General features: G+C 39.3%; 1 protein-coding gene across 9 annotated transcripts in view; it reads right to left on the reverse strand.

The window, feature by feature from the left end:
• CUX1 (cut like homeobox 1) overlaps positions 1 to 27,755 on the reverse strand; it is a 411,425-nt gene that overhangs the window by 49,373 nt on the left and 334,297 nt on the right. For 4 of the 9 annotated variants that reach the window (XM_019545421.1, XM_019545425.1, XM_019545420.1 and 1 more), the window contains 5 exons: positions 20,510 to 20,812; positions 18,980 to 19,042; positions 16,678 to 16,866; positions 11,602 to 11,866; positions 4,202 to 5,366 (listed from right to left, as the gene is read on the reverse strand). The exons of 2 other annotated variants lie outside the window; for them this stretch is intronic. In XM_019545421.1, the coding sequence (XP_019400966.1) occupies positions 4,649 to 5,366; positions 11,602 to 11,866; positions 16,678 to 16,866; positions 18,980 to 19,042; positions 20,510 to 20,812 (1,538 nt within the window). In that variant the 3' untranslated portion in view covers positions 4,202 to 4,648. Of the gene's footprint in view, positions 1 to 4,201; positions 5,367 to 11,601; positions 11,867 to 16,677; positions 16,867 to 18,979; positions 19,043 to 20,509; positions 20,813 to 27,755 lie in introns of those variants that run through there. 3 more of the 9 variants (XM_019545426.1, XM_019545429.1, XM_019545424.1) reach the window with 1 other exon arrangement.

Below are 27,755 nucleotides of genomic sequence, written 5' to 3' on the forward strand. Positions count from 1 at the left end.
AATTTCACTTTTAAAAAATTGCAAAATAGTAATTTCTATACAAGTGTACCAGAAAATATTGCATAGAATTCTGCAGTGTTCACTAACCCTTTTTCTAGTGTACCCATGTGAAAAGAAAGTTTATATGAAGAATTAATGCAAAAATCTCTTTCCTACTGAGAAAGGCACATGACTTTTAAGATTGCTCTCATTCTAATAAAAAGCGCTTATACTGAAAAAACCCAGTGGTACATAATATGGATGGACTGCACCAATGCAGGGTCCATTATAAAATGGCTCTACCCCCAACATATTTATAAATATTTTGCAAGAGTGCAAGTTAAAACTAAACTGATCACCTTCTACAGCATTTAGTACCTGCGTTAACTAAAAACCCATTTACTTTCTTTTTCAGTAAGAAAATTACGTGATTCCACTGATAGAAAACTATTTACACAAAAAGCCCCAGAACGTTATCAACAGCCATATTTCATCTGCTCACAACTGACAGAATAATACGGGATAATTCCTGTTTTAGCTAAGTATCAGTACTGACCTCCTGTTCTGCCCTACTCAACCTGAGAGAAAAGTGATAAAATTTTAATTGCAGTATGAAAGTATGCATGGTAAAACAGCTTATACTTATTCTTTTAATGCTTTACAAAAAGTATGAACTTCATACAGAGTTGAAAAAGAATGCTTTAAAATAAAACAAAAGAAAAAACATAAGAATGGAAACTCTGAAAAAATGTGCCATGCCAGGGGCACATCTGTTCTTCTGTCAGCAGAAGAAATGAACAGCCTACCTTTCATTTTTCTTTACTCTATGAAATGACGGCACACAAAGAGCGTGCCACATGCTGATCACGTGGCTGTACTTAATACAGCCTTTCACCTCCATTACTCTGAGGGAATCAGTGATTGAAAAGCTCTGAAGAGTCACAGCCCAACTATTTTTGCATCACTTGTCCACTAGTTGTTGTTTTTTAAATCAAGTAATAACTTGTAATAATATTTTTTCTGACATTAGCTTCAAACAACATGCTTCATTAACAAGAAACAGTATAGCTAAAATCATCCAGCATAAATGCTAGTTAACCCTTTTTAAACCAGGGAGGTCTTGCCCATTTGGAAAACTCACAGGGCACCAGTCTCCAAACAAGCATGTAAGGTGAAAAACTGGAAGGTGATTCTTAGCTGGGATTCTGGTGCCATTCCAGTGGAAGTCTAACAGTCTTATCCATGTTCAACCTACACTATTATATATGACATAACAAAAGGAACGAAACCATTAATAAAGTGCCAAAAATTTAGAGGAATACTGACAGCGTTTTATCTGATTAACTTCATAATAGATACTGATGACAACCCTTAGCACAATGGAGTGACTTCTGACTTATAAGTGCTGCCTGCATCCAACAAAATTATATGATTCTAAACAGTATAATGGTGCTTACAATTAACCATTAGTGTTATAAAAGGAAACACTTTTTTCTACAGAGGAGCTACAAATATACTTCTTAGAAACTGGAACAGCATTAAAAATTACTAGAAATTTTTTAATATGTGGCTTTTCTAATAAACTAGTGGAAATCTGAAGAGCAAAAAAAAGAACAAAAACCTACAAAGATATTTTTCAAGGCACTTAGCTATTGCTTATCAAGAAGAGAGATTAACCCCAAGTGCTGCATATGGATCCAAACTGAATATTATTATATACTCATATTATACAGCAGCAGCTCTCAGTAAGCATCATGAAATGCCATCATCTAGACACAGGCACAATAAGAGATGGGGGGAATCTAAATTAAGCAAAATAAATACACAGTAAGCAAGCAAAATTTAACTACATGACTATATCAAACACCCGGATCTCAGCTCAGTAGAAAGGGGAGATGGAAACAGATGGCAAATATATTGTTCTAAATTATAGAGAAATTAAAAAAAGAACAAAAACATTAAGATCGAATATGCAAAAATATCTAGGACCATCTAATCTGAAGTTCTGTCTCAGCTGAACAGAAGACCTTTACATTTTGTTACTACTCACGTTCATGTTTACATATTTTAACAGGACTTGCATTTGTAGATGGACCTGGAATTTTTAAACCAAACCATTTCCTCATAAGGAGCTATGGTGGTGAACAGAAGAAACCTAATGGTAACATCTGCTTCACCATGTTATCTTATTTGCCAGAAATTCTTTCAGCCTACCTGTGTTTCCCTATACGAAGAAGCTGGCAAGCTTCTCAGTGAGGCTACCATATGCTTTTTGTCTTCACTATTGCAACTTTTCTCCTCAGTTTATCAAAGAAAGGGCCAGTTGCTCTCTTTGTTGGTCAAATTTGAGTTTTGCATCACAATATGTTTTTGATTACCCAAGGAGGTAATCTGAAATCATTCTAGCAGTAGAAGCAGTAACTAATCCTTGCCTTTCAGCCTCCTAGAGCCTTCTTTTCTTATTCATGAAAAGACTTTTTAGTGTACTGACTCTTAATTTGTGAAAAGTTGAACTAATGCTGCAGTGGCATGTTAAGAGACTGTAAATCAAATACATAATTTCTAAAACATCATGCAAGAAATGTGGTTTCACATCTTACAGTCAAAATCCTACTAGTTAATTAATACAAGCACACTGAGGTGTAATATTGGGAACATATTACCTTTAAAGTCAGAACTCCTCTCCCTGCCCTCCCCTTTGCCCCCCCCCCAAATAAAAAAGTAATATTAATTAAAATTAAGAAGTAATGAATGCACCATTAAAGTGTCATCAAAAGATGCTGACCTAAGACAAAGGTTTCAATGATACACAATACGGTCAAAAAGTCTTCAATCAATAATATACAGTATGACAACTACATCTTGTAAATTATACCCAATACTGCCGGCAGTCTATCCCTCTAAAGAATATTTGCCCCCTTTCATCCCTTCCTAACAATCAGATAATAAAATACAGCACCTATAAATAAGCAAAAAAAAAATATATATATATATACTGAAATCATCTATTGTTAGTTTTAAAGATATGGCAATAAAGGAGTCTAAATTAGCAAACTTGTAGAAGCCATAACTGATAAAACAGCTTATTGAAAAAAGGTGGCAGTAATGCACTCTATGTGTGCACAAGTACGTAAGAAAATACACAGACGTATAAAATTGCACGCACACACTCACGCACACACATCCTTCCACACACCTCTATGCTCACGCATATACATATAGACAAAAGGAGGAGTTAGAGACAAGTTAGAATATGATTTGTACTTTGATCAGTTCTAAACTGTGCATAAAATCAGGTGAAAAGGCTGCATTTCTGAAGGGCAGAATCGTCTGGACTGGGACTCAAGAGCATGAATATTTTGGTTTGGAGTTTGGATTAATTTAATCTTGGTATAAGCCCATCTGGTCACTGCCGTATACTCTTTTCCCACACAAAAATAAGCTTCCCACAACTAAAACATATTTAAATCAGTGCTTGTGGTGGGAAGAGAGTCAGTAAATGGCTACCTATAGTAGGAAGAAATCTCCATTTGAGGTAGCCCTCAGATCCCTCTTAGTGGTGCATGATATCAGTTATGCATGTAAATAAAATCAGCTAATTCCAGGTTTGTTGAAATGCTTCAGGTTGTAAAATACATTGCTAGAGTTGCAGGCTGAAATGTTACTGGCCAACTTTTCTCTCTCTCTTTTGTGATCTCTCCCTCCCTCTCTGTAACAGAAACGTATTCTGTACACTACAACTCAAACAAAATGATCAAGTACATACTGTTCTAAGTTGTCTCCTAGCCTCCTAGATATGAGGTCTGATCAGCGTGCTCTGTGGTTAGAGGTTAAAAAGCAGATTATAAAATACCTAGATTCAGATTTTTTTGTCCTGATTTGGCCTAAAATGGAGTGTATTAAACAAATTCTGGCCTGCAAAAGACCAGAATCAGTTAAAGCTATGAAACAATGTGCACTACGTGTCAATATTCTATTTCACTTACAAGAAAACACTAAGTCAGCTACCACAAATTAAGATATTTTCCTGATGTGACTTTTTTTTGTTTTGTTAAAAAATATGTGGAGTAAATGTGTTTTTTTTTTAATTCAAAGTTTCAAACAACAAGATTCTTTTCTTTTCTTGAAAATATTTAGGAATCCAAACTAGTGTGTTTAGAGTCGGTTGACTGTGCAATCTCTTAGTGGCAACTGAACAGCTACAAAAACTTTCTTTTTTTTCTTTTTTTGAAAAATCTCCCCTTTTTTCCTGGTTTAAGAAGATAATAGTGTATTATCGCTCTGTAGCCATTAGATGGCAGATAAAAAGCCCCCTTTTAATATGTGGGTTTGATTTTTTTTTTTTTTAAGGTTTTTTGTTTTTTTAAAGCCCACACCAAAGAGGAGGGCACAAGGCAAAGCTGTATGAGTTATTCCAGAAACTGTGGAAATCACTTAGGGCAATAATAAAAACACTTCAGGGTACAAAAAAGCTTGACTACACATTTCAGTTTTCTTCCTTGAAAACACAAACATAAATTGGGCTTAACGCTCCTTTTGTTTTCTATATGCACCTTGGCCTATGGCGTTTTTGCCCTGTGGCCTGCAGGGCGGTAAGTGCGCAACACAATAAAACCAGTAGAGGTCCAGTTTAACTTCCCCAGCTCTCTAGAGTTGGGTGAGTTTAATCTCAAAACTCCCATTCAACGGGCTCTTCTCGACTAGCGGCCTTCTCTAAACGGTGGATTATGTTGTTCAAGTTTGCTGCTTTCTTTTTCCTCAAGGTGTTGTCTCGTGTGTTCTTGGAGCTTGCTGCCTCGGAAAAGTTGAATAAGCTCTGAATAGAGTTGGCTTTCTGTGAGCCTGTAGCCAATGTGGAACTTGTACTTGGCACACTGGAAATTCTCTCTGAACTTTCTTTTGACTTGTAGGAGCTCTCCCCTGTAAGGACTGAGGTGGAGGCAGCTGAGGTAGAGGCATCCTCTTCTGTAGCAGAGTTTGGCATTGTCTCCAGAGTTTCTCCTGAACTTTGAGATCCTGGTGGCGAACTTTGACGTGGTGCTTTGAGCCTGCCCTCATCATCAGTATCCTCCAGGCTCTCCATTCCCAAATGGAACGACTCTGTTTTCTCTGAAGATCTGACATCTTGCAGTGCCTCTTCCCCCACTTCAAAAGTTGACTCTGCTTGCCCTCCCTGAGACTTTGTGGTTGCATTGTTGTACTCATCAGCCTCCAGACCACTTTGTTTTCCTTCAGGTGGGCCTTCTGTGTCCACACCATCACAGCTGTCTCCTTCAGAGCTATGAACTGCTCTGTTGCTCCTAGCTGAAGGAGAGTCACTTGATCCAGCCTGGCCCTGGCTACCTGCTTGGATTTCTTCAATGAACAGTTCTCGACGGATGCGAGATCTAGAAGACACAATAAAAGTCTGGTAAGCTTGGCAGTTGCCATTTGTACTTGAGGATCACAGTGACATACGTGCTTCCTCAAGGAACTGACGCGAAAAATTAAAACACATTTTCAACAAGCCTTTCCCTCAGCCCCTGGACAGGTAAGCCAAATCTGAATCATTAGAAGGGATTACATAGTCAAAGTCAAATCGTTCAGTAAAGAAATATTTGAAAAAAAAAAAGTAAAAGCTCTTTACGTATGTGCAGGAAGGGAAGTGGGAGAGGAAAATATTTGAATCTGGGATTGTGAGTTGAATCACACTCGAGTATTTTTTAAATATTCGATGTGCAAAGACTTAAGACATTTTTAGAGAAATCCACCTCTGCATGAAGTTCAAACAGCATACTATATATTCATTGTAAATCTCTTGCTTTCATACAGTTCATTGCAGTAACGATATTTTACATAATGCAAATAGCGCAAATTTAGTCCTTGCTGTTTAGAATTAACATACATAATTTTTGCTTTTGGAAAACTTAAATTTAAGAAACATACTGTACTGTTTATAAAATAAACTGACCCTGCACAAGTCAACCCCATACTTTCAAATTCAGTGAAAATGAACCTGCCCCCCCAGTTACTGGCTGGCTTTTAATGGTGCTGTGCAGGGTCATCTGCTCTGTACAGGAATGCCACAGTGATCTAATTACAGGTTGACCCCGAGTGTAAGTTAATTGCAACTTGTATGGTTCTTTTTGAAAAATGGGTTTACTTATAATGGGAACAATATATTATGCCCTGATATTTACAAATTATAAAAGAGTTTGACATGAAAACCCTTAAAGATTTGTCCATGTTCCAACTGCACAGAACTTCAAGAGAAGGACATTTTTATCTAACCAGAAAGAAACAGCTTGTAAACACAGTAACATTCTACTCCTAAAAAACCCCCCAAAACTATAGCTTAACTAAAGTTAAAAACAATGAAAAAAAATAAATGCCTGTGAACTGAAATCCTGATAAAAACAGTAAGACAATTGTTCTGAATCTGTTTCAGGGCAGAGAAACTTTCTGACTGGTTGTCAGTTTACAAGCCCAGCCTGACTTCTGCCTCATTTTTTATTTATAAAATCAATTTCAGAACATGAATAGAGACATGCAAGCTGTGCATTTCCAGGGAATTAATGCACTCCATTTATGGTTAAAGTCACCCAAAGTTATACCTTGTGCTTCCTACTACATGAAACGTGTAATAATCTTCCAGCAAGGCACTGCCCATGTCGTATTATTTGGGCTTCCCCACAGGAATTTCCCAGGTCAATGGTGTTTTTAATGTCATCATCATACTGAACAGTCTGTGAAAAAATGTCTTGGTGTCTAGGTGAATTACATATCTGAACGGGACAATGCAATGTGATCTTTTATAACCAAGATGTCTGTGCATATACAAGTCAGATATGTGTTATAGGATGTGCCTGTTGTTTCTGGATTGCAATAAAATTGAACCTCAACATGTAAGTATACAGAAGGGGACTGTAAATTTAGCTACAATATAGAGAAATAGTGTTTGTTACAAAAAATATACCACCACTGGTTTCAATGTTGAAGGTCTAGGTTTCTCATATCTCAGATCAGCGCCTATTACTCACATTTGTAGTAAGTTTTCCAAAGAATCCTGGATTTCTTGCTAGAGACCATACACTTTTAGAAAAATACAGACTAAGAGCAGAATACTATGAGAAGGAACACTGTGCTTGCAGCTAATGATATTATTAATTTGCTTTGGATGCAAGAGTACTTCAAAAGTAATTGCTGACTTTGCTTTTTCTAGGGTTTATGGATCTGTAATTTTCTTTAGGAGAATATTATTCACCAAACAGGAGTCCAGAGATACTAACATTAATTTGCTATTAACATTAACTGTATGTGTTGTATAAAGTTTATTACTAGGCCTTATTTGCTCCTTCCTCCAAAGTATAGAAGCACATCATTCACTGAGACATGAGAAGGAAATGAGTCAGAACTGCATGCCCACCCACCTAGGGTAACACATTGTTTAAAATACCACCATTTCAGTTAAGAAACTGAATCATAATACCATCTCATTCAATACTTGGCCATTAAATACAAGCATGTTTGATGGGTCTGGGAATATCTGGAATTCATTTCCAACATTGTGTCTGGCATTCGATCACTACAGTAGCTGAAGATAATGTCTCTACAATAAAGGGGAACTCATGGAAACAGGCAATTCTACAGCCCACCTGTCAGTATAAGATGGTGAAACTGCATTGGCAAGATCCCGAAGGCATTCTTCAACGTCTTTCAAGATACCAGGGGATCTCTTAGGGACTATGTTACAGTTTACTGTATGTGTCTCTGAACATTTTTCAATTAAACAATTAAAATGTTCTGTCTCATTGCAAAACTCATTTCTATGAAGAGTATGTGAACATATCAGTAGTTCAATAAATATGAATACCTCAAATGCACTGGGCTAAGATTCATAAGAACCAGTTTTATTCTTGGCTATACCACTCATTCTCTTTACGCCCTTGGAGAAATCAATTAATCTTTCTACCCCTTAGTTTTCCATACGGCAAACAGGAGAATTAAAAAAAGTATTTCTCCTCCCCTTTGTCTATCCCAGTGATTCCCAAAGGGTGTGCTGCAAGAGTGACAGAATTGTGCTGTGAGATCCCACTGTGTCAGGAGGCAAACCGCTCTCCTCCACCATCACCCAGTACCCTGTACCTGCCCCTGCCCCAATTACCCCAGTTGCACCTGCCTCTGCTGCCTTCCCCTAGTCTTACCTACCCCATACAGGCCGTGCCAGCCTCTCCCGGCAGTGCATTCTGCTGCAAGCAGATGGGTGGGCAAGCACACAGAAAGCCACACTTTGCAGCCCAGCTTCCCCCCCATCTCTCCTCTCATGCTCCTTGGACCAACAGAAAGGGTGGGGGTGCATGTGAGAGAGCCCACAAGTGCTGCCGTAGCGGCAGGGGCTCGCCTTGCCTCCTAAGGTACAGACCAGGGTGTGGCAAAGGGCAGACAATGGAAAGAGCAGGGCACAGCAGGGTAAGGTTCTGCACCTGGCACACTTAAGTGTCATGAGCTATATCAGTGATTTTCAGTTTTTAAAGCCTCAAGACCCCCTCCCTATCTCTTCTGAATTTAAATCTCTCAGTGCCTATCAATGGGGGTGCTTCAATATTCAGAAAAGTTATGGAGTTATTATTTTAACAGCACATCTAAGCACTGGTATGATTTACTCTGGTAGGGGAATGGGATATGGTACATGTTTTGAACAGAAATACACCCTCCCTGTCCTCTTTTTAGGTGTGTAAGTGAAGTGCGCTGACAATTTTAATCTAGAAATACAAGCGCCTCAGGTATCAGAAGTTTGGGAAACACCGGTGTATACTATTTGTTTCAATTCTAAGTTATTTGAGGCCGGGACCACTTCGAAATAGGCATGTCTACAATTAATAGCACAGCAAAGCCCCAGCCTCAATTGGGCCTCTGATGTTCATTACTTTTATGTGCTCAGCACTCAAAACTTCCATCGACTCTAAACAGGTGCTAAACTTGATCAAGGTCACTTCAAACAAGTGGTGTGTGTGGGAACAAAATCAGGTCACCTGATTCCAATCCCTGGGTTTTAACGACTAGACCATATTGTCTCGCCTGTACCTTGTCTGTAACTGCAGCACCCGTCTGCAAGAATGTGTAACTTGGTGTGGCTAAATGTGCTGATCGATCATGACTTGTCATGCGTTCTCACAGCATGTTTAACAGTTCTCATGATAATGAGGAAGATAACACATGTCACCAGTGTACCCTCATTCATCTGTATAAGTGAGAACAGCACATTTTGCTGTCAGGCTGAAAGGAACATATTTACATAGGCATTACTCCAACTTACATATAATTGCCTAGAAGTGAGAATTGGAAGAGAAGGCTGTATTTGGGGAACTTTTAACTAAGATGTTGAACTTGTAGCACACACAAATCAAATCTGATTAAATTTAAATACAAATCATTGTGAAAGGGCTAAAATAGGAATACTTACTGGTGGCTACATTTTTTAATTTCTCTTTATTTACTACTGTATACCCTTAGGCCTTTTATTAGCCAGGGGACTGTTTTGTCTCAATAATGCTCCCATTAGTGACAAAGTGGGGCTGAAATGAAAAAATATTTTAAAACGCAAGTTGCTTTAAAAAAACCCCCTAATAAACTATGGCTAAGATATCAAAAAGAAGTAGCTAACCATCAGGGATGTGCAAACTGGGCCATATTTGAGTCTGATTCAGATTCGGCCCGAATCAGGGACAGTGATTTGATCTCTTGATTCACATCACTGTCCCAATTCGATTTGGCCGAATCACTGATTCTCTGAATTGGCATCGAATCTTCAGATTCGGACATAGCTTTAAATATTTTTTCTACATAGCTCGAGGTCCCAGGCACAGCTTGTGAGCACTGTGACACTGGGCTGGATGTAGTGTCCCACAGGAGCACATGGGGTCCACCACCAAGTGCATGGGGGATACCCTTTGCACCTCAGCAATTGGCCACGGGGGGGTCCCAGGTGCTGCCCTGGACCCAGGAGGTGCCAGTTGCCAAGCTAGGAGGTGGGTCGCATGCGCATTCCCTGGTGGACCCAAAAGTGGACTGGAAGTGCCTCTGGTCCACTTCCGGTTCTGCTGCTGAGTGTGCTGGGGACCACTGGGATGCGCCATCTGCCCCACCATCTCAGCATTCACAGATCACCTTGTACCTCGAGGTATGTAGAAGAAACATTTAAAGCTGTGTCTATGTCTGAATCATCAAATTTCTCCGAATTTATCTGGAGGGTTCCAATTTGATTCAGAGGGATTAAAGAGTCTCCTGATTCGATTCACATTCAGAGATTCAGCTGCCGAATCAGGCCAAATCTCTGCCAAATCAAATCAGCAATGAAGCTACGCACAGCCCCACTAACCATGTCAGTCTGAAGTCAGGCAGAAGGCAGGGTAAAGATGTCTCTACCCCAAGACAATAATCTCTCGGCTAAGCTAATCAAGGATATTCCTAGCTAGCAGAGTGAGGGACTGGGACTGCTATTTGATACATCTTTTACCTCTAAACTTACACCTGTGTTATATATTTTTCCCATTTTGGGAAAAAATAGTGTGCTAAACTGACTAGGATTCCTGATCAATTTCTTGTAGCCAGAAGCTGAGTGCATTTATCCAACTCCTTCTAATTTTTACATGCCATTCAAACACTGCCTCTTCAGCAGACAGAAACTATTTCATGCATTCAACTTGTGAGATGATTCTTTTAAATGTGAACAAGGAATTAAACTGAGACTCAAATCTCATTTCATTGCAGCCTGACTCAAGGGTTTATCATAATAGCGTAATAAATCTGTGGCCACCAAGGGCTTCACGGTTGTCAGTATGCTGTACACCACAACTATTTGGAACTTTGTGAAGAGAGAACACATTCTTCTGATCTCAAAAAGATCTCTACCCCAGGAGGTAAAGGAAAATCCTCATATATTTTCACCAGTGTAGAATGTATGATAAATGGAACAGTTGATTACCTGTAGAGGGCAGTAACAGAGGTAGAAAAAAGGCTGAAGAAAGAACTGGTTCATTATAATAGGAATTACATATCATATTTTCCTCACTTACACCACACCCCAGAATAAAATATGCACCTTGTTTGTGAAAGGCAGCATGAAGAAAAAAAGATCTTTCCTTGTAGTTACCGAGTAGCATCAGCTAGGAGACCAAGCCCTATTCTGCTTCCTATGAGGTAGGTACCTGCAGATTGTACTTTCACTTTTGTCCAGTAACCAGCAGAAACTGTTCTTACCATGTTCCTCACAAATGTGCATGGCAGCTGGTTTTAGAAAAAAGGTGCATGTTGTATGCAAAAGAATATGACATATTCCATATTGCCAAGGGTTTTTTTAGATCACATTTAAGTCTTATTAGGATGCATGGAAATAATAGCAGGACTACATATTGGGAAGTGCTCCTGACATCAAACTATAAGCATTTTTATTTGCCTAGAATGATTCTGAAACTTGCATGCATTGTTAGCACTATCACTACAATGCTTAAACGGCTGACTGTTAACACACAGATTGTATGAACAGCCAACATTAATTAATACAAAAATCAAATACTTGGCCTTTCACAGCTAGAGAATATGGATTATGCTCAATGGAGATCCTTTGTAGGACATCTATTGTACCTGTAATTATGGAACCAGTTGATCACTGTGCTCGTTTTCAAGTTGAGCTGTGTAGCGAGTTCCTCAATGGTTTTTGGTGATGGGTATGGCTTTTGCTGGTAGGCTCGCTTTAGAGCTTCTTTCTCTTCTGGTGCCAATACTACTCGTGGTTTCTTTAGCTGATGCTGTGGCTGTGGGCTGGCTCCCTGACTGTAGTCTATTCCAACCGATGAGGATTCACATGATTGACTGTCACTAACTGAGCTGTGCCGTCGTTTCATGTAGGCTAAAAGAGAAGTATATTAGATCAGCGCTAAATCAATACAAATGTAAAAATCACTGAATACATCATCTAAAGTGAATGCAAAGGTTGCACGCTGTGCATCTGTGGGTTCACGACAGAGGGAATGAAAAGCAGCACTTAAAAGGGGCAGATCAGGCATGAGCAGGTGGTAGGGAAGGAAGAAAAGGAAGGGACAGAAAGAAAAATGCTTAGAAACACTTCAGAATTTGGAAAATGTGAGAGATGGATAACGGTGCGTAGAAGTCAGGCACATAATTCAAACATTACTCTAAACGCTTCGTTTTATGAAATGAAGCATTTCATGGAAGCATCTAGTTAGGTCACTCACTTGTGTTACAGCTCAAATGTTTTCTGCTGCTTCATATTTAAAATTTCCCATTACATTAAATTTATCCTGGGGTGGCTCAAAAACAGTGAAACCGTAACCACATTTCCAACACAAGATGGCGCTTGGTACCCGTCAAATCTTAACAGTTCTGTCTAGGCCCTAAAATGGTTCGGAGGTCTCTTGCTTTTTCTAAAGAGCCAGGCTATACTGGAACCAATTTATAATAAGACAAATAATCTGAATCGCCTGCAAGATTCCAGTTTTGAAAAACAAAAGGAAGCTGTTGCTTCATGCATGCTAGCTCACTGGATGAATCCTAGAAATCTAAGCAATGTCATCACGGACCACCATCTCCACAGGAATTTGAACTATCCTGGTGAGTTCAGTGAGGAAGAGACCTGGATAACAGTCACAGCCTTGATTGATTTACATTGGCTGAAGGGAAGCAGGGTCTTATCAACACTGTCGCCATCATGTAAGAGCACTGCTAAAGAGGCCTTGTCCTTGCAATGAGTTGAAAACAGCACACTTAAATGGTGTTACCAAAGAAATTTTGTAATGGTCCATTAAACATTTAAAAAGTGCTGCAAGTAATTTGATAGCTGTGCCCATGGCATTCCAGCTTACAATGGTATCCCCTCCTCCCCACACTCCCCCACAGCTTTATCATCAGACAGAGGGTACATACAAAAAAAATACATGTCCTCTGCCATTCCTCTGTAAAACTTTTTGGGCCTTCAGTCTTGAGGTCTGCTTCATCATCTCACACTCAATGACTGTAGTAGGTTTAGTGGGAATGTTATACCCTGTCATAGTAATCAAAGTGAATTTTGAACATATTGTTTAACCTTCTGGTACCTGAATTGCCTGCACTTTGCTTTTCCTGAACATGACAGATTACCTGCGAATTGCCTACTATGTAAGATCGCTGATATGGAACAGCATATAAGCTGTTCATGATCCATCACTCTGTTGTGACACAGAGTCCTGCACTCACTAAAAGTAAAATGCAAGAAAATTGTACTTTAAAAATTAATTCAGATTGACCAAAACCAAGTAAGTTGTTTCAACCAGTGCTGAAAAAGTGAAGCAGTTACTGGTAAATATATTGCTTTGAAAGAATTCGTGTCCATATTTCGGCAGCTAAATGGTACAACCTGTAATGCTGGCATTAATGGGTAGCACATGATACATTCATATATTTCTATGGGGCCTTTAATCTCAAAGTATTCCTAAGCGTTTTCCTAACTTATATTAATATACAATCTCTAAACCTGTCTCTTGGTTTATTTCTACAATACAGACACAAAACAGAACATGACCATCTATTTAGCAGAGTACTACAACATCACAGAGCAATTTAGGAAGGGATGTAGATGAGGAGAGCACGTCTATTTGAAAATGTAAAGAAATCTGGAGAAGTTCCAACTGAAACTTCTGCAATGTGGTTAGGTCACTGGGTTTAGCAATCCTACATCTATGCAAAGAGATGTTCAATTATTGCAGGTGTACAGAAGCTCGGCTTTACTTTGCATCCCAGATAATGGCACCGCTGACATTAGAGTGATTCTAATCCACCCACTGGGGCAACAGATCAGGCCAAGCTCAAGAGCACAGAATGCTGTCTATCGAAGCAGCTGATTTTCCTGGATGGTTCTTCACCCAATGGCCTAAATGCTTTTTTTTTTGTTTCTATGCTATGATTATAATGGCACAGTCCTGCTAATGTCTGTCTTCTGTGCAACTGGAATAAAGAACCACAGAGATGTTTTAGAGGGAGCTCCACTTAAAATTAATCATAACACCCACCAGCTGATACCTTCTAGATGAGACTGTTGCTCCACTAGTCCAACTTTACACGTTCTAATATCTATCATTATGTTGAACCAATTCAGGGACCCAATCTGGCCTGTGGGCCCAGCCACGCACTACTCATCAGGCCTGTGGGGCCAGACAGTTTGATATTAGGGGTGTGTGAAACGGACCATACTGGATTCGGATTCAGCCTGAACTGGGGACAGTGATTTGATTAACTGATTTGGATCACTGCCCCCGATTCAATTCAGCCAAATCCAAAGATTCGATGCTGATTCGGCCACAGACACAGCTTTAAATGTTTTTTCTACGTAACTCGAGGTACCAAGTGTGGCTCGTGAACAATGAGATGCTGGGGAGGATGGAGCGTGCCACAGGGGCCCTCCCCTGTGCACTCACTCCCTGGCAGACCCAGAAGTGGACCAGAAGTGCTTCTGGTCCACTTCTGGATCTGCTGAGCGCGATGGGGAGTCCCCCGCACTTCTGTGGGACACTCCATCTGCTCCACCATCGCACCACTGACGAGCTGCCTGGTACTTTGAGGTACATAGAAAAAACATTTAAAGCTGTGTCTATACCTGAATTGCCGAATCTTTCCAAATTGATTTGGAGGGTTCGAATTCGTTTCGGAGAGATTAAAGGGTCTCCTGATTTGATTCGGAGGTTCAGCCACTGAATTGGGCTGAATCGGATCAGGGACCAAAGCTTCACACAGCCCTATCTGATATGCCTGCCCTAGCATACGTGCGTATGTTCAGCTGGAAATGGTACAATGACTACAGAACAGCACTACAGGCTGCATACTGAAGTCAATCTCTTCAGAGCCTTGTTTGGAGCATGATGTTACCAGAAGTATGCATAATGATATGTCATAAGAAGTAGGGCCTAAGTCTTCTACAATGGGGGGTGGTGGTGGGGATAAGATAGAAGTCTAAACCTGGGGGACCTGAAGACCCTGCTAGAAAAAGGATCAGTTAATGTACATGGGGAATTGGCTGATCTATTTATATGGGTTTTCATAGAATAAGCTTCAGACTAAAGGTGAGAGACATATATGCACTCATCTTTATCATAATTAATTTATTCCTCTATAAAATGCAGCAGAGAAATAAGTGATAATGTTTCACTGGTTAAACATACTGTTGCATTGTTCTTTCACTGACATTAACTGAAGGGAAATTTTTTTTGTTAAATGTAGTTCTAGAGTAATTTAAAAGGTTAAACTACAGAATGCCTACCTGTGTGAGAAAAATCTGAAGAATAAAGGACTGAGCTTACTCTGAGTACTTTGCTACCAGGATTAGCACTTACGCAATTCGGGAGTTCATTAAAGGCCCCTCAAATGATTTATAGCTTTATTTTTATTCAAGTGCTACTTTTCTGCAGCGTATGTATGGCATAGTTCTCTGATAAGAATCCAGTTTAGAAACTAGTTTAAAAAAAAGCCAATATCACTGCTATTTTCTAATTAGTGGTATGCTCATTTTCTTTTACTCTATAATATGCATGATATTTACTAGGAACTTTAAAAATCCAGATATTGAGCAAATTTATTTGCACTGTGCTTTTAAAAAAAGCAGCAAACATCATAGCTCCCTTTAGTTTACAGTAGTAATAAGTGGAAACCATGTAGATTTTGATCCCAGTAGAAGCACGCATGCCGCTTCTAATGAGATATTGCATTGTGCTATATTACAAGCAACTACTGTATTAGGGTTTATATTTCTTGTTGAAAGTATGACCATAACCTTTCTCATAAGCTCCCTTCATTGCTGTTTGCAATGGGAATCACAATGGTTTTGATGAAACATATTAGTGCCATCTTAGAAGTCAACTGGAGCACTTTTAATGCAAAGCATTTATACTCTGCACCTGCATCTTCAGAAATTTGATCAGATGATACAGATAGCACATGAGCACTTGTGCCGTAGAATCATTTGAGTTCACTACAGAGGGGGAGAATTTTTGTAATTATTATTTCTCAATGATGCACCTAAGTTACAGAGACAGCACAATGAAATTCCCCAGGCATGTTTCATACCCCAAATCAAGTAAGAACTTTGAGGCCTAATGCATGCATATTTTTGACCTAAACTGATTAGGGGAGCCCACTTTAATGAAAAAAGAAAACAAAACAAAAAACCCCAAAACAAACCAAAACAAATTAAATCATGCAACTGCATTTATAGAATCTTTTTTAATAACCACATTTAGCTTTTCTGCTAGTGACTATTAATGCTGTATTAGCAAATTCCCTCAGGAATCTATGCTTAATCCCTCTGTCCTAACATCCGAGACAGTTGGTGTCCATAGTAATAAATATTCTTGGCCAGTTCCCATGTTCGTGCCTCTGATCTGGTAAGACAATCACCAGCAGTAAGCAGTGGTGAGTAATTCTATAGTAGACTCTAACAATGGATTCCTGACAGCTGGTAGACAGTCAGGGCTTCCTCTGTTGATATATAATATACATATTAAAAAAGCAGGCCTCTATGCAAGCATAGTCACGTTATCCAGAAGTTGTCAGGAAGCCCTTTCCATGGCTTTCAATAGTGTTGGATCAACAGTACCTAATATTCATGAAGAATTTTGAAAGAAATGGTCACCTCTGAGATAAGAAACAGCATGTCAGAAGTCTGCTACAAGTTACCTTTTTTCTCCATTCTTTTCATATCCATCAACTTCTCCACGTTGTTGGGATCATTTAACCATAGCTGCATGCGGACAAAGGGCTCCCGTCCCTTCAAACTCAGTTTGTGCCAGGGCTTAGGGCGAGCCAGAAGGTCTGAGACTGAGCCTTGTGTTAGCCCTAGGATTGTCTCCCCAAACAAACGCTGACCTAATAAGAAATCAAAGCTGAAATGTATTCATTCAGCTAAGAGGCAAGACTAACTACAAAGAGAAGAAAAGAACAAGATTACAAGGTGGAAGTAGACTAATTTCTTTAAAGTGTAGTGGAGCTGTTATATATGATCACTATCAACTTTACTTATTTCAGACTTGCCTGAAGACCAAACAGAAATATGCAGAAGAATAAAAACTCTGCTCCCTCATTAAAGATATATTTAGTTTTAGTTTAACTCTTAGTGTCCAATTCTGGCAATGAAGGGTTCTCAAGACTTTTGGGGATCAAAACCTTACAATGAAAACCATTTAGAAAAGAAAAAGGCAATATATAACATTAAAAAAAAAAAAAATCAAGCTCTTATCTAGCCAGTCAACTACAGCAAGATCACTACAGCTCCTTAGGTTTTATGTAGGAAGGTACCAAACTACTTTATTCCATTAAGATAATATAAACATTTCAATCAATCAATGAAATCAAGGCTAACAAACCTCCTGTTTAGCAACTTTCACGCTGCTGCCTTCACAGACTTGTAAATGCTTTCTGTTTTGTATTGTTTTTGTTGCCACTATAAATATGCTTTAATAATTGCAGATAGCCATACTTTAAAATGCAGTAAGAGTGGGTGTGCTCTTATTATTACCACTACAACAGCTTAGATAGCACTTTCAGTTAAGAATTCTTTGTTTTAATCCTGTTTCAAGTACTATACAACATAATAGTAGAGACTGCAAATATTTCACAATATGCACACTTTACATGGATGTATTTTTAAGTTTTAGTTTTGCAGTAACTACAGAAAAAGTCCATGCAGTCCCAAACAGGTCATACATTTAATTTCCTAATACCTTTCACTTACATGCTCTTCCTGAGCTAAACTGTCAAGATACCCAATAGCTTTTGTTGCAAGAGAGAAGCCTGCAGTCATATGAGTCATAAATATTGATTTCTGATAGAGCTGTAGCTATTGTATATTTTAAAGGTACCTGGAAAAAGCTTTGTACCTGCCAAGACTTGTGGCCTCAAGGTTCTATGCCTGCCCTTCAACATTTGGGCGGCCTCAATGAAATCTAAAGCAGTAGTCTTCACTAGCTCCAGGCGCAAGTGATTTTGGCCGGTAGTATCATTAAGTCTCTATGACCAGTGCAGAGACCTTTGCTTCTAGGGCCCTGCAGCAGATGACACCTTTATACCTCCTAGGCAGAGCGCATCAACTCTTCTATACCATTAGTTCTATCTGATTCTGGCACAAGCGGGCCATGGGAGAGATTCAGTTTCCTAAAATCTTTCCTTATGTCCTGCTTCAAACCTTGTCCCCTTTTCAGTTTCCTGATCTACATTGAGAGTCTGTTGGTATTTGGAAGGCAACAAGATGAACCTCCAAAGCACATGAAAGGGCAGATGGACCTGAAGGGGTTGTAGCTAGAGATACCCAAAGGTGTTGCTGTGGGTATGTCGAGGTAAGGACAGGAAACCAAAGTGAAGTTAAGTTGGACAGGGCCTTTATATGTTTATGCTACTTTATATGAAGCCCTCCACTTGGGTCCTACTGTGGGAATACAGAACATGAAACTCAGGTTTTAGAATTTATGTAAAGGAGTAAGTGGTTTGCCACAAACAGTTATAGCATATCCGTTTGTTTTTTTATTTTATTTTAAACCCTTGCTATCTAAAATTCAGAATAACTGTACCCATTTGGGATCATCTGATAATCAGTATTCCAGAGTCTGCCAATCCCTTGCTACTGTGTGGAAATCTTAAATAGGCTGTTTAAACTAACACCACCCCCCATCACATCCAATCAGCCAAAACTTTCTCACTGTTGCCATTGCCAGTAATAGTTGGTAAAATTACAACCAGTCCATGCTAGAAGGACTAGGAGAGATCTGCCAAGCACATTTCAATTACTTGAGTCATATGACCCAAAATAATTTCACATTACTGCCCTCATTAGTGGCTAATGATTTTTGAACTACTCAGCCACTAGAAATTGGCTGAGACATGTTCACATGGCTCTTAGGCTTAAAATAGAGAAACTTCAGCATCGGGTAAATCTGGTGCTTCAGCACACTGAGGGCAAAAGGAAACATTTAAACTTGTTCCACACCTAATGCAGAGTTTGGGGCACATTTCCTGGCTCTTCTGCTGCTTTTTAGGCTTGTCAGCCACGCTGTAGGAAAACAAAAATCATGGTAAAGAAAAAAGACTAAGTAAAAATGGCATCAAAAGAAATGTAAACAAAAATACGTTTCAAATCCTCTCTGGAATACCAGAAGAGGCACAGTACTCAACAGCATTCTGAACAAAAAAGCTTGACCCTGCAACTTGTCCCACTGCACTGCACATAATGCTTTTTTTAATTTTATTTTATTTTACTGTACATAGATAGCTCCAAAGAGTGAATACTTTGGTCTGATCATACAAACATAAGCATGAACGTAGTTCCATGAAACTCCATGGGGCTTGTCATGCATGAGTGTTTACAGATACAGATTTGTTGTTTTCAAATAAACGTAAAAGATAACTTGTTAAAAAAAGGCAACTTTTTCTCACTTTAATCTAAGACGACATCCCTTGTTATTTTGTGTTTAGCTGGAAAAAAGGTCCTCTGACTCCATGTGCTAAAAAATACAGGAGCCTCAGCTTAAATGATTACAATGAACATCTTAACCAGAAGTCTAGGTTGTATCACTGATGCAATCTTTGCCTGTCTGTTGCCTTCCATCCAAGGATCTGAAAAGTACTTTACATTCACAAAAGCTTTAAAATTCACAGTTCCTTCTGAGGGAAGGACATATTGGGCATGTCTGTACGCGACACTATGGCGACGTTGTTACTGCGCTGTGATTTAGTACTTCCTTTTGGAAGTACAAACCATGGCACAGTAACAGCCCATACCGCACCATATGTGTGGCACACCCTTATTTTTATCAGCTGCTTTGCCGTAGTGGTGCGCTATACTGAGGGAGCGCATTACTACGGGGATGTAGCTGCTGGTCACGTGTAGACACTCGTGCACGCTACACTGCCGTAGTGCACTGCTACGGAAATATAGCATCACGTGTAGACGTGCCCATTAAGTAGGGACACTAGAAGCTAGTGACTTACTCTGAGGCACAAATAAAGCCAGCAGCAGAATTAGTAGCAGAACCAAGATCTCCTTGTCTCTCTTCTCTGTACCTTAACGAACTCATCATACTTCCCTTGGTAGCTCTGCACAGGATCAGCCACATCAACAATACGTTGATCTGGTAATTGCTTTTGCACCCAACCCTCACCTACTTGTACAGCTGTAGGGCCTCTTGTGACCACTTCTAACATGGACAGGGGACCTAAAGGCAAAGTACAGTGTCTCAAGTGGACAGCTGATTTTGCTCTATGACACAGCCTGAGATGGGACTGTATTCTGGTTGATGGGCCAGGTGTAACGTGTAGAAGTGAAAGGAATGAAATTTTGGTCTGACGTAGATAACTGATGGTGATGTTCTCTATTAGGTTAGAGCAGTTTTAAAACAGATGCAATTTGAGACCTACACAGTTTGATACTGTCCCTTTTAAGCTCTCTAATCAAGCACAGCTTAAAAAGAAAAATATTAAACCTTTAATGAAATGAAAAAGACATCAGAATAAACCTTACCAAGGTTGTTATCTGTTAACACTTCTTTGACCCTCTTCGTAATGCCATATGTGTCCAATTCAGGTGACATAGCAACCAATTCTTGAATGCTGAGTGCTGAATGGCCAGACAGAGGCAAAGGTGTTGTAGACTGGGATTCAGAAGCAGGTGGCTCACTTGATTCTTGTGGTTTGCTATCCTTACTTGTCTCTATAGCAGGACAGGGTTGTTGTACCAATTCAGTCAGGCTCTTCACTGATTCACTGGAACTCATAGGAGATTCAGGAGCAGGACTGCAACTGGCAGAGGTCTTTGGAGTGCTTTCTGTAACGAACGAGAGAGAGACAGAGAACCTGACTTTAGCTTAATTATTGAGCCATCAAGCCATTAAGTCTACTTTCCTTCCCATTTATATTTTATATACCCAAAGAAATGTCCAGATACACTAAATGTATAGCAAAGCCTTAAAATGCTGTTTTTAAGGATTTAGATACTAAAAGTTTAATTTTTTTGAAGGAAACATATTTCATAATTTGATTACCTTCTGATAAAGGTAAAATATATAAGCATAGCAAAAAAATAAACCTAAAAGTTAATAAAGGTGCAATATGCTGCAGTACTGCAAGAAACTTATTCAGTAAGAAGGTTGCCAGATAAAGTTTTCAGTATCATTTTTCTATCATGTATTCTGAGAAGCATTACCAGTAGAAAGTTTTAAAAAGGTATCTCCGGCCTGTAAGAAACAGACATGGCACTACAGCAGTAGTGGTTAAACAAGACTTTACGAAGGGCACAGCTATGTATTAGGGGTGTGTGAAGTGGGCCATATTCAATTTGGATTTGGCCCGATTCAGGGGACAGTGATTCAATTCACTGATTCGGATCACTGTCCCGATTTGATTCGGCCAAATCGGAATCTGAAGATTCAATGCCAGTTCGGAGAATCAGTGATTTGCCCACAGACACAGCTTTAAATGTTTTTTCTACATACCTCAAGGTACCAGGTGTGGCTCATGAATGCTGAGATGGTGGGGTGGATGGAGCATCCTGCAGGAGTGCAGGTGCCCCCACAGACCCAGGAGGTACCAGTCGCTGAGCCAGGGGTGGCGGGAGAGGGGTCTGCAGCAGACCCGGAAGTGGATTGGAAATGTTTCCGTCCACTTCCCTGTCCATCGCCAAGCGCGCCTGGTACATTGAGGTATGTAGAAAAAACATTTACAGCTGTTTCTATGGCCGAATCATTGAATCTTTCCGAACTGAACTGGAAGATTAGAGGGTCTCCTGATTCGATTCAGTTTCAGGCACCGAATTGGACCGAATCTCCACTGAATCGAATCAGTGACTGAAGCTTTGCACAGCCCTACTATGTAACATCTAGGATGTTATTGACTTTATATAATTTGTTCCTTATCACTTGAATTTTAGTAACAAGTCTTCATGCTCCTCTGCTTTGTCAAGATGCGACTGAATTACAAATTGTGTTTAATTTACAAATGTTTAGTTAGGTTATATAATTAATGCCAGCCATTTAGTGATCTTGAGACATCAACATTTTTACTTGACTGTATACAATGAAAGAAAGCCAAGTGAATGTCTTACTGTGACATCAGTAGTTACTTAAATATAAAATATAATTTTCCCTAAATTTACACATTTATCTTTCAGATAGTGCATTCAATTTGGAATCCATTAAAAATAAATAAATAAATAAAATCAGGAATACTGTGTAAAAGAGGTTGCAAAATAGAAAAGAAGCCCTGATATTGTGAGGCAGCTGCCTGATTGTCTCAGTTTGCTTTAAAAGAATAATTTCTGTTGAATGATTAAGAAAATCTGGTTTCTTTATTCAATATTTTCATTTATTGCTATAGGGTCCCTTCCTCCTCCTTTTCTCATTCATTACCCCTCAAGACATCAAATTGTACTATTTGGCATGGCTATAGTATGTACCTCAGAAATTATGCTTTAGGAGCTTCACTTTGCAAACTCCAGTGGGAGTATAGGATTCTGAACATTTCATAGGACAGAGGCCATGCTGCCACAACTAAGGCTATACAGTACTGTAATGATGGACATGATCCTGTGATTTGCTGAGAACCAAACTCAACTATTACTGAAGCTTATCCTTTTGCAGCATTGGTCCCTAATGTAAGCTAGATAATTACTACCTAGCATGCATTCTGAATATTCTTTACTGGGGGCATTTTTACATGTGCGGGGGGGGGGGGAGGGGAGAAGGTACTTTAATTAAAGTGGCTCTGAGAACCTCACTAATTAAAGCACCCGGAGCATCTTGTGTATCCATGTCCCCGCACATCAAAATGGTGGTGGGAAAGCTTTAGCTAAAGCTTATTCTACAAGTTTTAGTAAAAGCACCCCCACCACCATTTTGAAGGGCAGAGATGCTGATACACGTGACCTGGAGGCTAGCTGGAGCACACCAATTAGCATGCTCCAGCACATTCGATTAACTGGGTCTGCTTACAGCATGTTGGAGTAGCTTCCCGGCACATCTACAGGCACCAATTGTTTGGCATCAATTTTTTTTTTAACTACCTAGTTTACATGGTATGGAAGGTATTTATAAATAACAGAGAAATATACTGTGTAAGTAAACATAAGCAAACACCGGGTTTAGGTGCAATCGCAGTAACATGGAGGTACTTAAGACAATAAAAAGCTTTTATTGTATTGTATTTAAGAAAGTTTCCCTGACATATTCACAGAAAGCTACTCTGAGCCCAAGTAATTGGATTTTCTTTTCTTTTTTAGTGGTTTATAAATGATGTAAAAGCGACAGATATAAAAGGAAAGCAAGGTCCATATAAATCTTAAGGCAACATGGATCCTACAAATCTTATTTCTTCTTTCTGCTTACCCTCAGGTCGTCACACAACTGAATATAAAACCTAGCAAATGTTATTTTTGTATCAGGAGCAGCAAAGGAATTGTACTGTAAATTTGCCCTGATTCACCCAAGCGAGGGACCAATTTGGCAGATCATCCATCTTGTTCACTGTATACTGTCAGGGATGGCATGAATTCCCTACATGATAAACAGATTTCTTCTCAGGTCTGTGTCCTTTAACCCACAACAAGGTCAAAATTATGGCTGCCTAGCTAATAAACTGCACAGCACTGGTTCAGGTTCCTTCTAATTTTGTCCCTTGTGCCAGTTTAAACAAATCTTACCAAATAACTAGAGCAGCTGCAAATTTGCTATGCAATTCTCTACTGATGTACCGCAAGCCACACACAGTGTGCAACACAAAAATCCCCCAAATCCCAGAAAGGACTGAACAAAAGCATTCACTAGTGTCCTTTTTCAGCTGAATGCTGTACACATCAAAATGTAAAGCGACATGTATCTCATCTATCACTGAAATGTTGTTTGGTGCTCACATATTAGATTAAATTATTTATTATGTATTTTTACATATCAAAAGCCTACTTGGATTTTGTTTTCAGGATCAACTAGGCTGTTTATTTACTCAAAAAGGTAAGGACTAATTTTGAAATTACAAAATTACACAAAGGAAAACAACTGATCTTTCTTTGAGCACTGATTGTATGGTGATTTCAAATACATATTTAAATATGTACCATAAAAACTCTCAAAATCCACTATCCATTTATTTTTAGAACTTTTCACTTACTGAAAAACATCGTAAAAACCCAGTCAAATATTTGAGGGAAAAATCATTCTTCAGAAAAATAAATTCATAAATCAAGTCAGAGAGCAGATATGCTTTGTTACTCCTTTTAGGGAATAAGCCAAAATAACTGATTACAGAATAAAGGAAACTCCAACTATCACAGTTTTGACAGCTGAAATGGTTAATCTCCAGCCATTTTTGTTTTAGAATATAATGTGTTAGTACTACTACCTATCTCAATTCCCTGTCGGGATAAAGAAACAAATACAGGACATTTGAGAAATGGAAGAATATGGATTAAAAAAAATGTCATGTGAAGAGGTCTAATAAAAACATGGTGAACAAATGTTTCTTAGATATATTTTCTGTTTGTAAAAATCTCAGATCTGAGTGAGAGATACCACAATTTAAGAGGAATTAAATTAACAGAATATAACAAGATGGTATACTTGTGCGCTTATGAACATGTCTGTTTTAGAGAGAAAGAGAACATACTACCACTAGAGGTATAACAATATTATCACTGTGAGTTATGAAGATCACATCACTCACGAGGGCCAAAGCCCAGAGCCACTAGTTAATAACTAGGTAACTTTAATCAGTCTAGATAAAAGCTTTATTATACCAAAGAGCTGAAGAATGTTATTTAAGAAGACATCCCTGAAGCACTACATTTAGAAAGAACTTTCTTTCTCAGTAACCAGCACTCTGTATTGAGAGCAAATATTGCAACTTGGAATGTTTGCAAACACTGATGATTTGACTGTAGACAAGGCTCCTAATGGACTTTTAGGTTAGGGACAGACATTACGCATAAACTGGTTTAAGTGATCAGAAGCTGGTTTAAACCTGTAACAGAACAGATGTTCAGTGCACACAAACTGGTTTTAAAATGGCTTTAACTGGTTCAAGATAAACCTGGTTGAATGCAGTATCAGACTTAACTGATTTGGGTCAAACCAGTTTATGCAATGTTTATCCCAGACCCCTTCCTGGTTTAAGTTAAACCAGACTCTCCCAGCATCCTGGCATGCTCTCTTGGCTTGGCAGAGCTGGCCCCTGCCCTCTGCTCCCTGGCTGGAGCTCCAGCAGCGACTGAAGGCATCTGCCTGGCTTCCTATTGCCGGGGCCTGGCCATGCCTCCCCCAGCTCAGCATTGTTGAAGGGAAGGGAGGACTGCTCTAGCATCCCCTGGCTTCTAGCCTGAACCACTGCAGGCATGTGCCTGCATTTTTTCAGTCCAGAGGGGATGTCTGTGCAGTTACAAACTGATTCAGTCTAGGCAGGTTAGACTAACCAGCAAAGATCAAATCAATTCAGGCTCAGGTTTTTGGTATGTCTGTCCCTAGCCTTACGGGTTTCTGTTTTGCTGTTGTCTGTGTGGTTTCCTTTCACTGTGTACAAGTTATGGGACATAGAATGGATTTTTCTTATACCCAGATAAAGATACAATTTTTGTATACACAACCTTTCTGAGAACATACATGTGTGAATGCAAAACTTGTATAAATGCAGCAGTAGAACTGAGAAGTCAAACTTTCTTAAGATAAGAGTCTTATTGGGATTGGTTATGAAAGTTGGACAGGATTTTTGTAGGCAACCTGCGTTCATGCATTCTGCAACTTAGCCTTTACTAGCTAATAGCTATTATGTACTTCTATTAGCAACTGGCTTTTACCTACTTCCCCCGTACCACACCTAAGAGAGAGATTGTTTAATAATAATCTTATTACGCAGATGCTGGCAATCATGTTTTTGAAGAAATGCATGACATCTGATTTAATGGGTGTGGAATAAAGGGCTGAGCCTCTCCTCCCATATAAACCCTGATCACAAGTTAAGAAATTCCAGACGTTAGAGCTCTGGACTGCACCCTAGAGTACAGGACAGAAACATCATAAAAAATCAAAATAAAAGAATGAATGTAAATGCAGCCAACATTACCCAGACAGATTCCATTTGTTTTCTTTCTTCATTTTGAGCAAATCTTATTTTTATAACACAAAAATTGAGAGCTGTATGACTGCTTATCCTGGAAAACAAGATTAGGTTTTGGAATTTCCTGACTAGTCACTGCTGATTGCTCAACATTAAGTTTTTATATTTAATTTCTCTTATTTAAGAAAAAAGTAAACACTGGAAAATAGCAGTACATATTCTACATTGAGAGTGTGTGATAAGGCTCTGTTTGAGTCCTCTGCAAAGATGACTGAGAACAGCATCAACCTCCTCTTAATTACATGAACTAACAGAAACTACTCTGTGGTTGGGCATTTCTTAACTACATTGGATGAATCCACAACATGCCTGAAAAAGCTCCTTTTATGTAATCGTTCTTTTTTCTCATCTCTCTGGTACCACAGCACATAAGACAGTCTAAAGCACTGCTGAACGCTCTAAGCTTCAATTCGTGAGCTCTGGTCATATAATCCATTGGACTAACTGGAACATGATTACTGGTTGTCCGCTCCAAGGGCCTGGTCAAGTTCTGCAATGGAATCTAGGTCCGCACACTAAGTGTCAGCACTGAAAGAAGCAAGGTTTCCAAGCAATCAGCTGGGAAAATTTCATTCAGATAAAGTGGCTTAGGAAGCAGTTGCACTTTTCTAGCTGCAAGGCAAAAAGGATCGAATCCCTGTCAGTCTTACATTACTCCATACTCAAATCCTAGCTTTAAGTAGTTTAGTCTCTTTTGCCAAAGGATGGTGGCGATTTTAGCCATTCATATTCCTGAACAGGGCTCCACCATATTTTGTCATTCTAAGGTGACAATATTTCTAAAGCCTTATTTATGGAACTCCCTTCTGTGCAGGAGCCACTCTCTTGCAACCTGAACATAATATTTAACGAGTTGGTAGAAACGCCCTTTAGGCCAAGGGTGGCCTATGTTATACATGCCAAAAGTAGAATGGGCAGCCTCTGTATCTGGAGATTAGGGAGGGGACAGCAAGCAGGATAGGAAGCACAAACCAAAGATAAAGCAATGTGCACAAGGCAGGAGCAGAAAGAAGAGAAGAAGACTGGGCAAGGAGTATCTAGCAGGAAGTAGAAAACAGAGCAGCATATCAGACAGAGAAAGGGGATAAGAGCAGCACTGGGGTGGGGGGAGAGTGCAGGGTTAATTTGTGGCAGCTCGGTCAACAACACTGGCACCCACTGCTTCCATTGCCAGGATGCACCTGGCTTTTCATTTTGTTTAAAATGCATGTCCAGTTTTGTATGGCTGAGGTTACATTATGATTGCCTGCTAATTTTGATATTTTGTAGAAATCAGTTTGATCTCCCCACAGCACATTTGCTACCAGGAAGCTACACTACTTCAAACGTGAAGGTGGTACTTAGTTACCACCCATTCTGAAATAAGGTACCTATATTGCTCAAACTTCACAAAAGTATTATTAGGGGGCAATTAATTTCCACTCCGAGATTTTTCTATGCTCCTGTTATGACCCAAGGGGGATGACAATATTATAAGATATTCAAGTTCATTCTACCAGGTCCAAGGTAGCTTCTATTTCATTTCTCTGAAATGTCATACTTTTATGGAATAGTGTTTTACTCAAATATAAGATGAGCCTGCGCCATCAGCATGGGGGAAAAGCTCCTTGTCT

The sequence above is a fragment of the Crocodylus porosus genome, unplaced genomic scaffold (genome assembly GCF_001723895.1).
Source record: "Crocodylus porosus isolate Cpor-Errol unplaced genomic scaffold, CroPor_comp1, whole genome shotgun sequence".
In the NCBI taxonomy this organism is placed as follows: Eukaryota; Metazoa; Chordata; order Crocodylia; family Crocodylidae; genus Crocodylus; species Crocodylus porosus.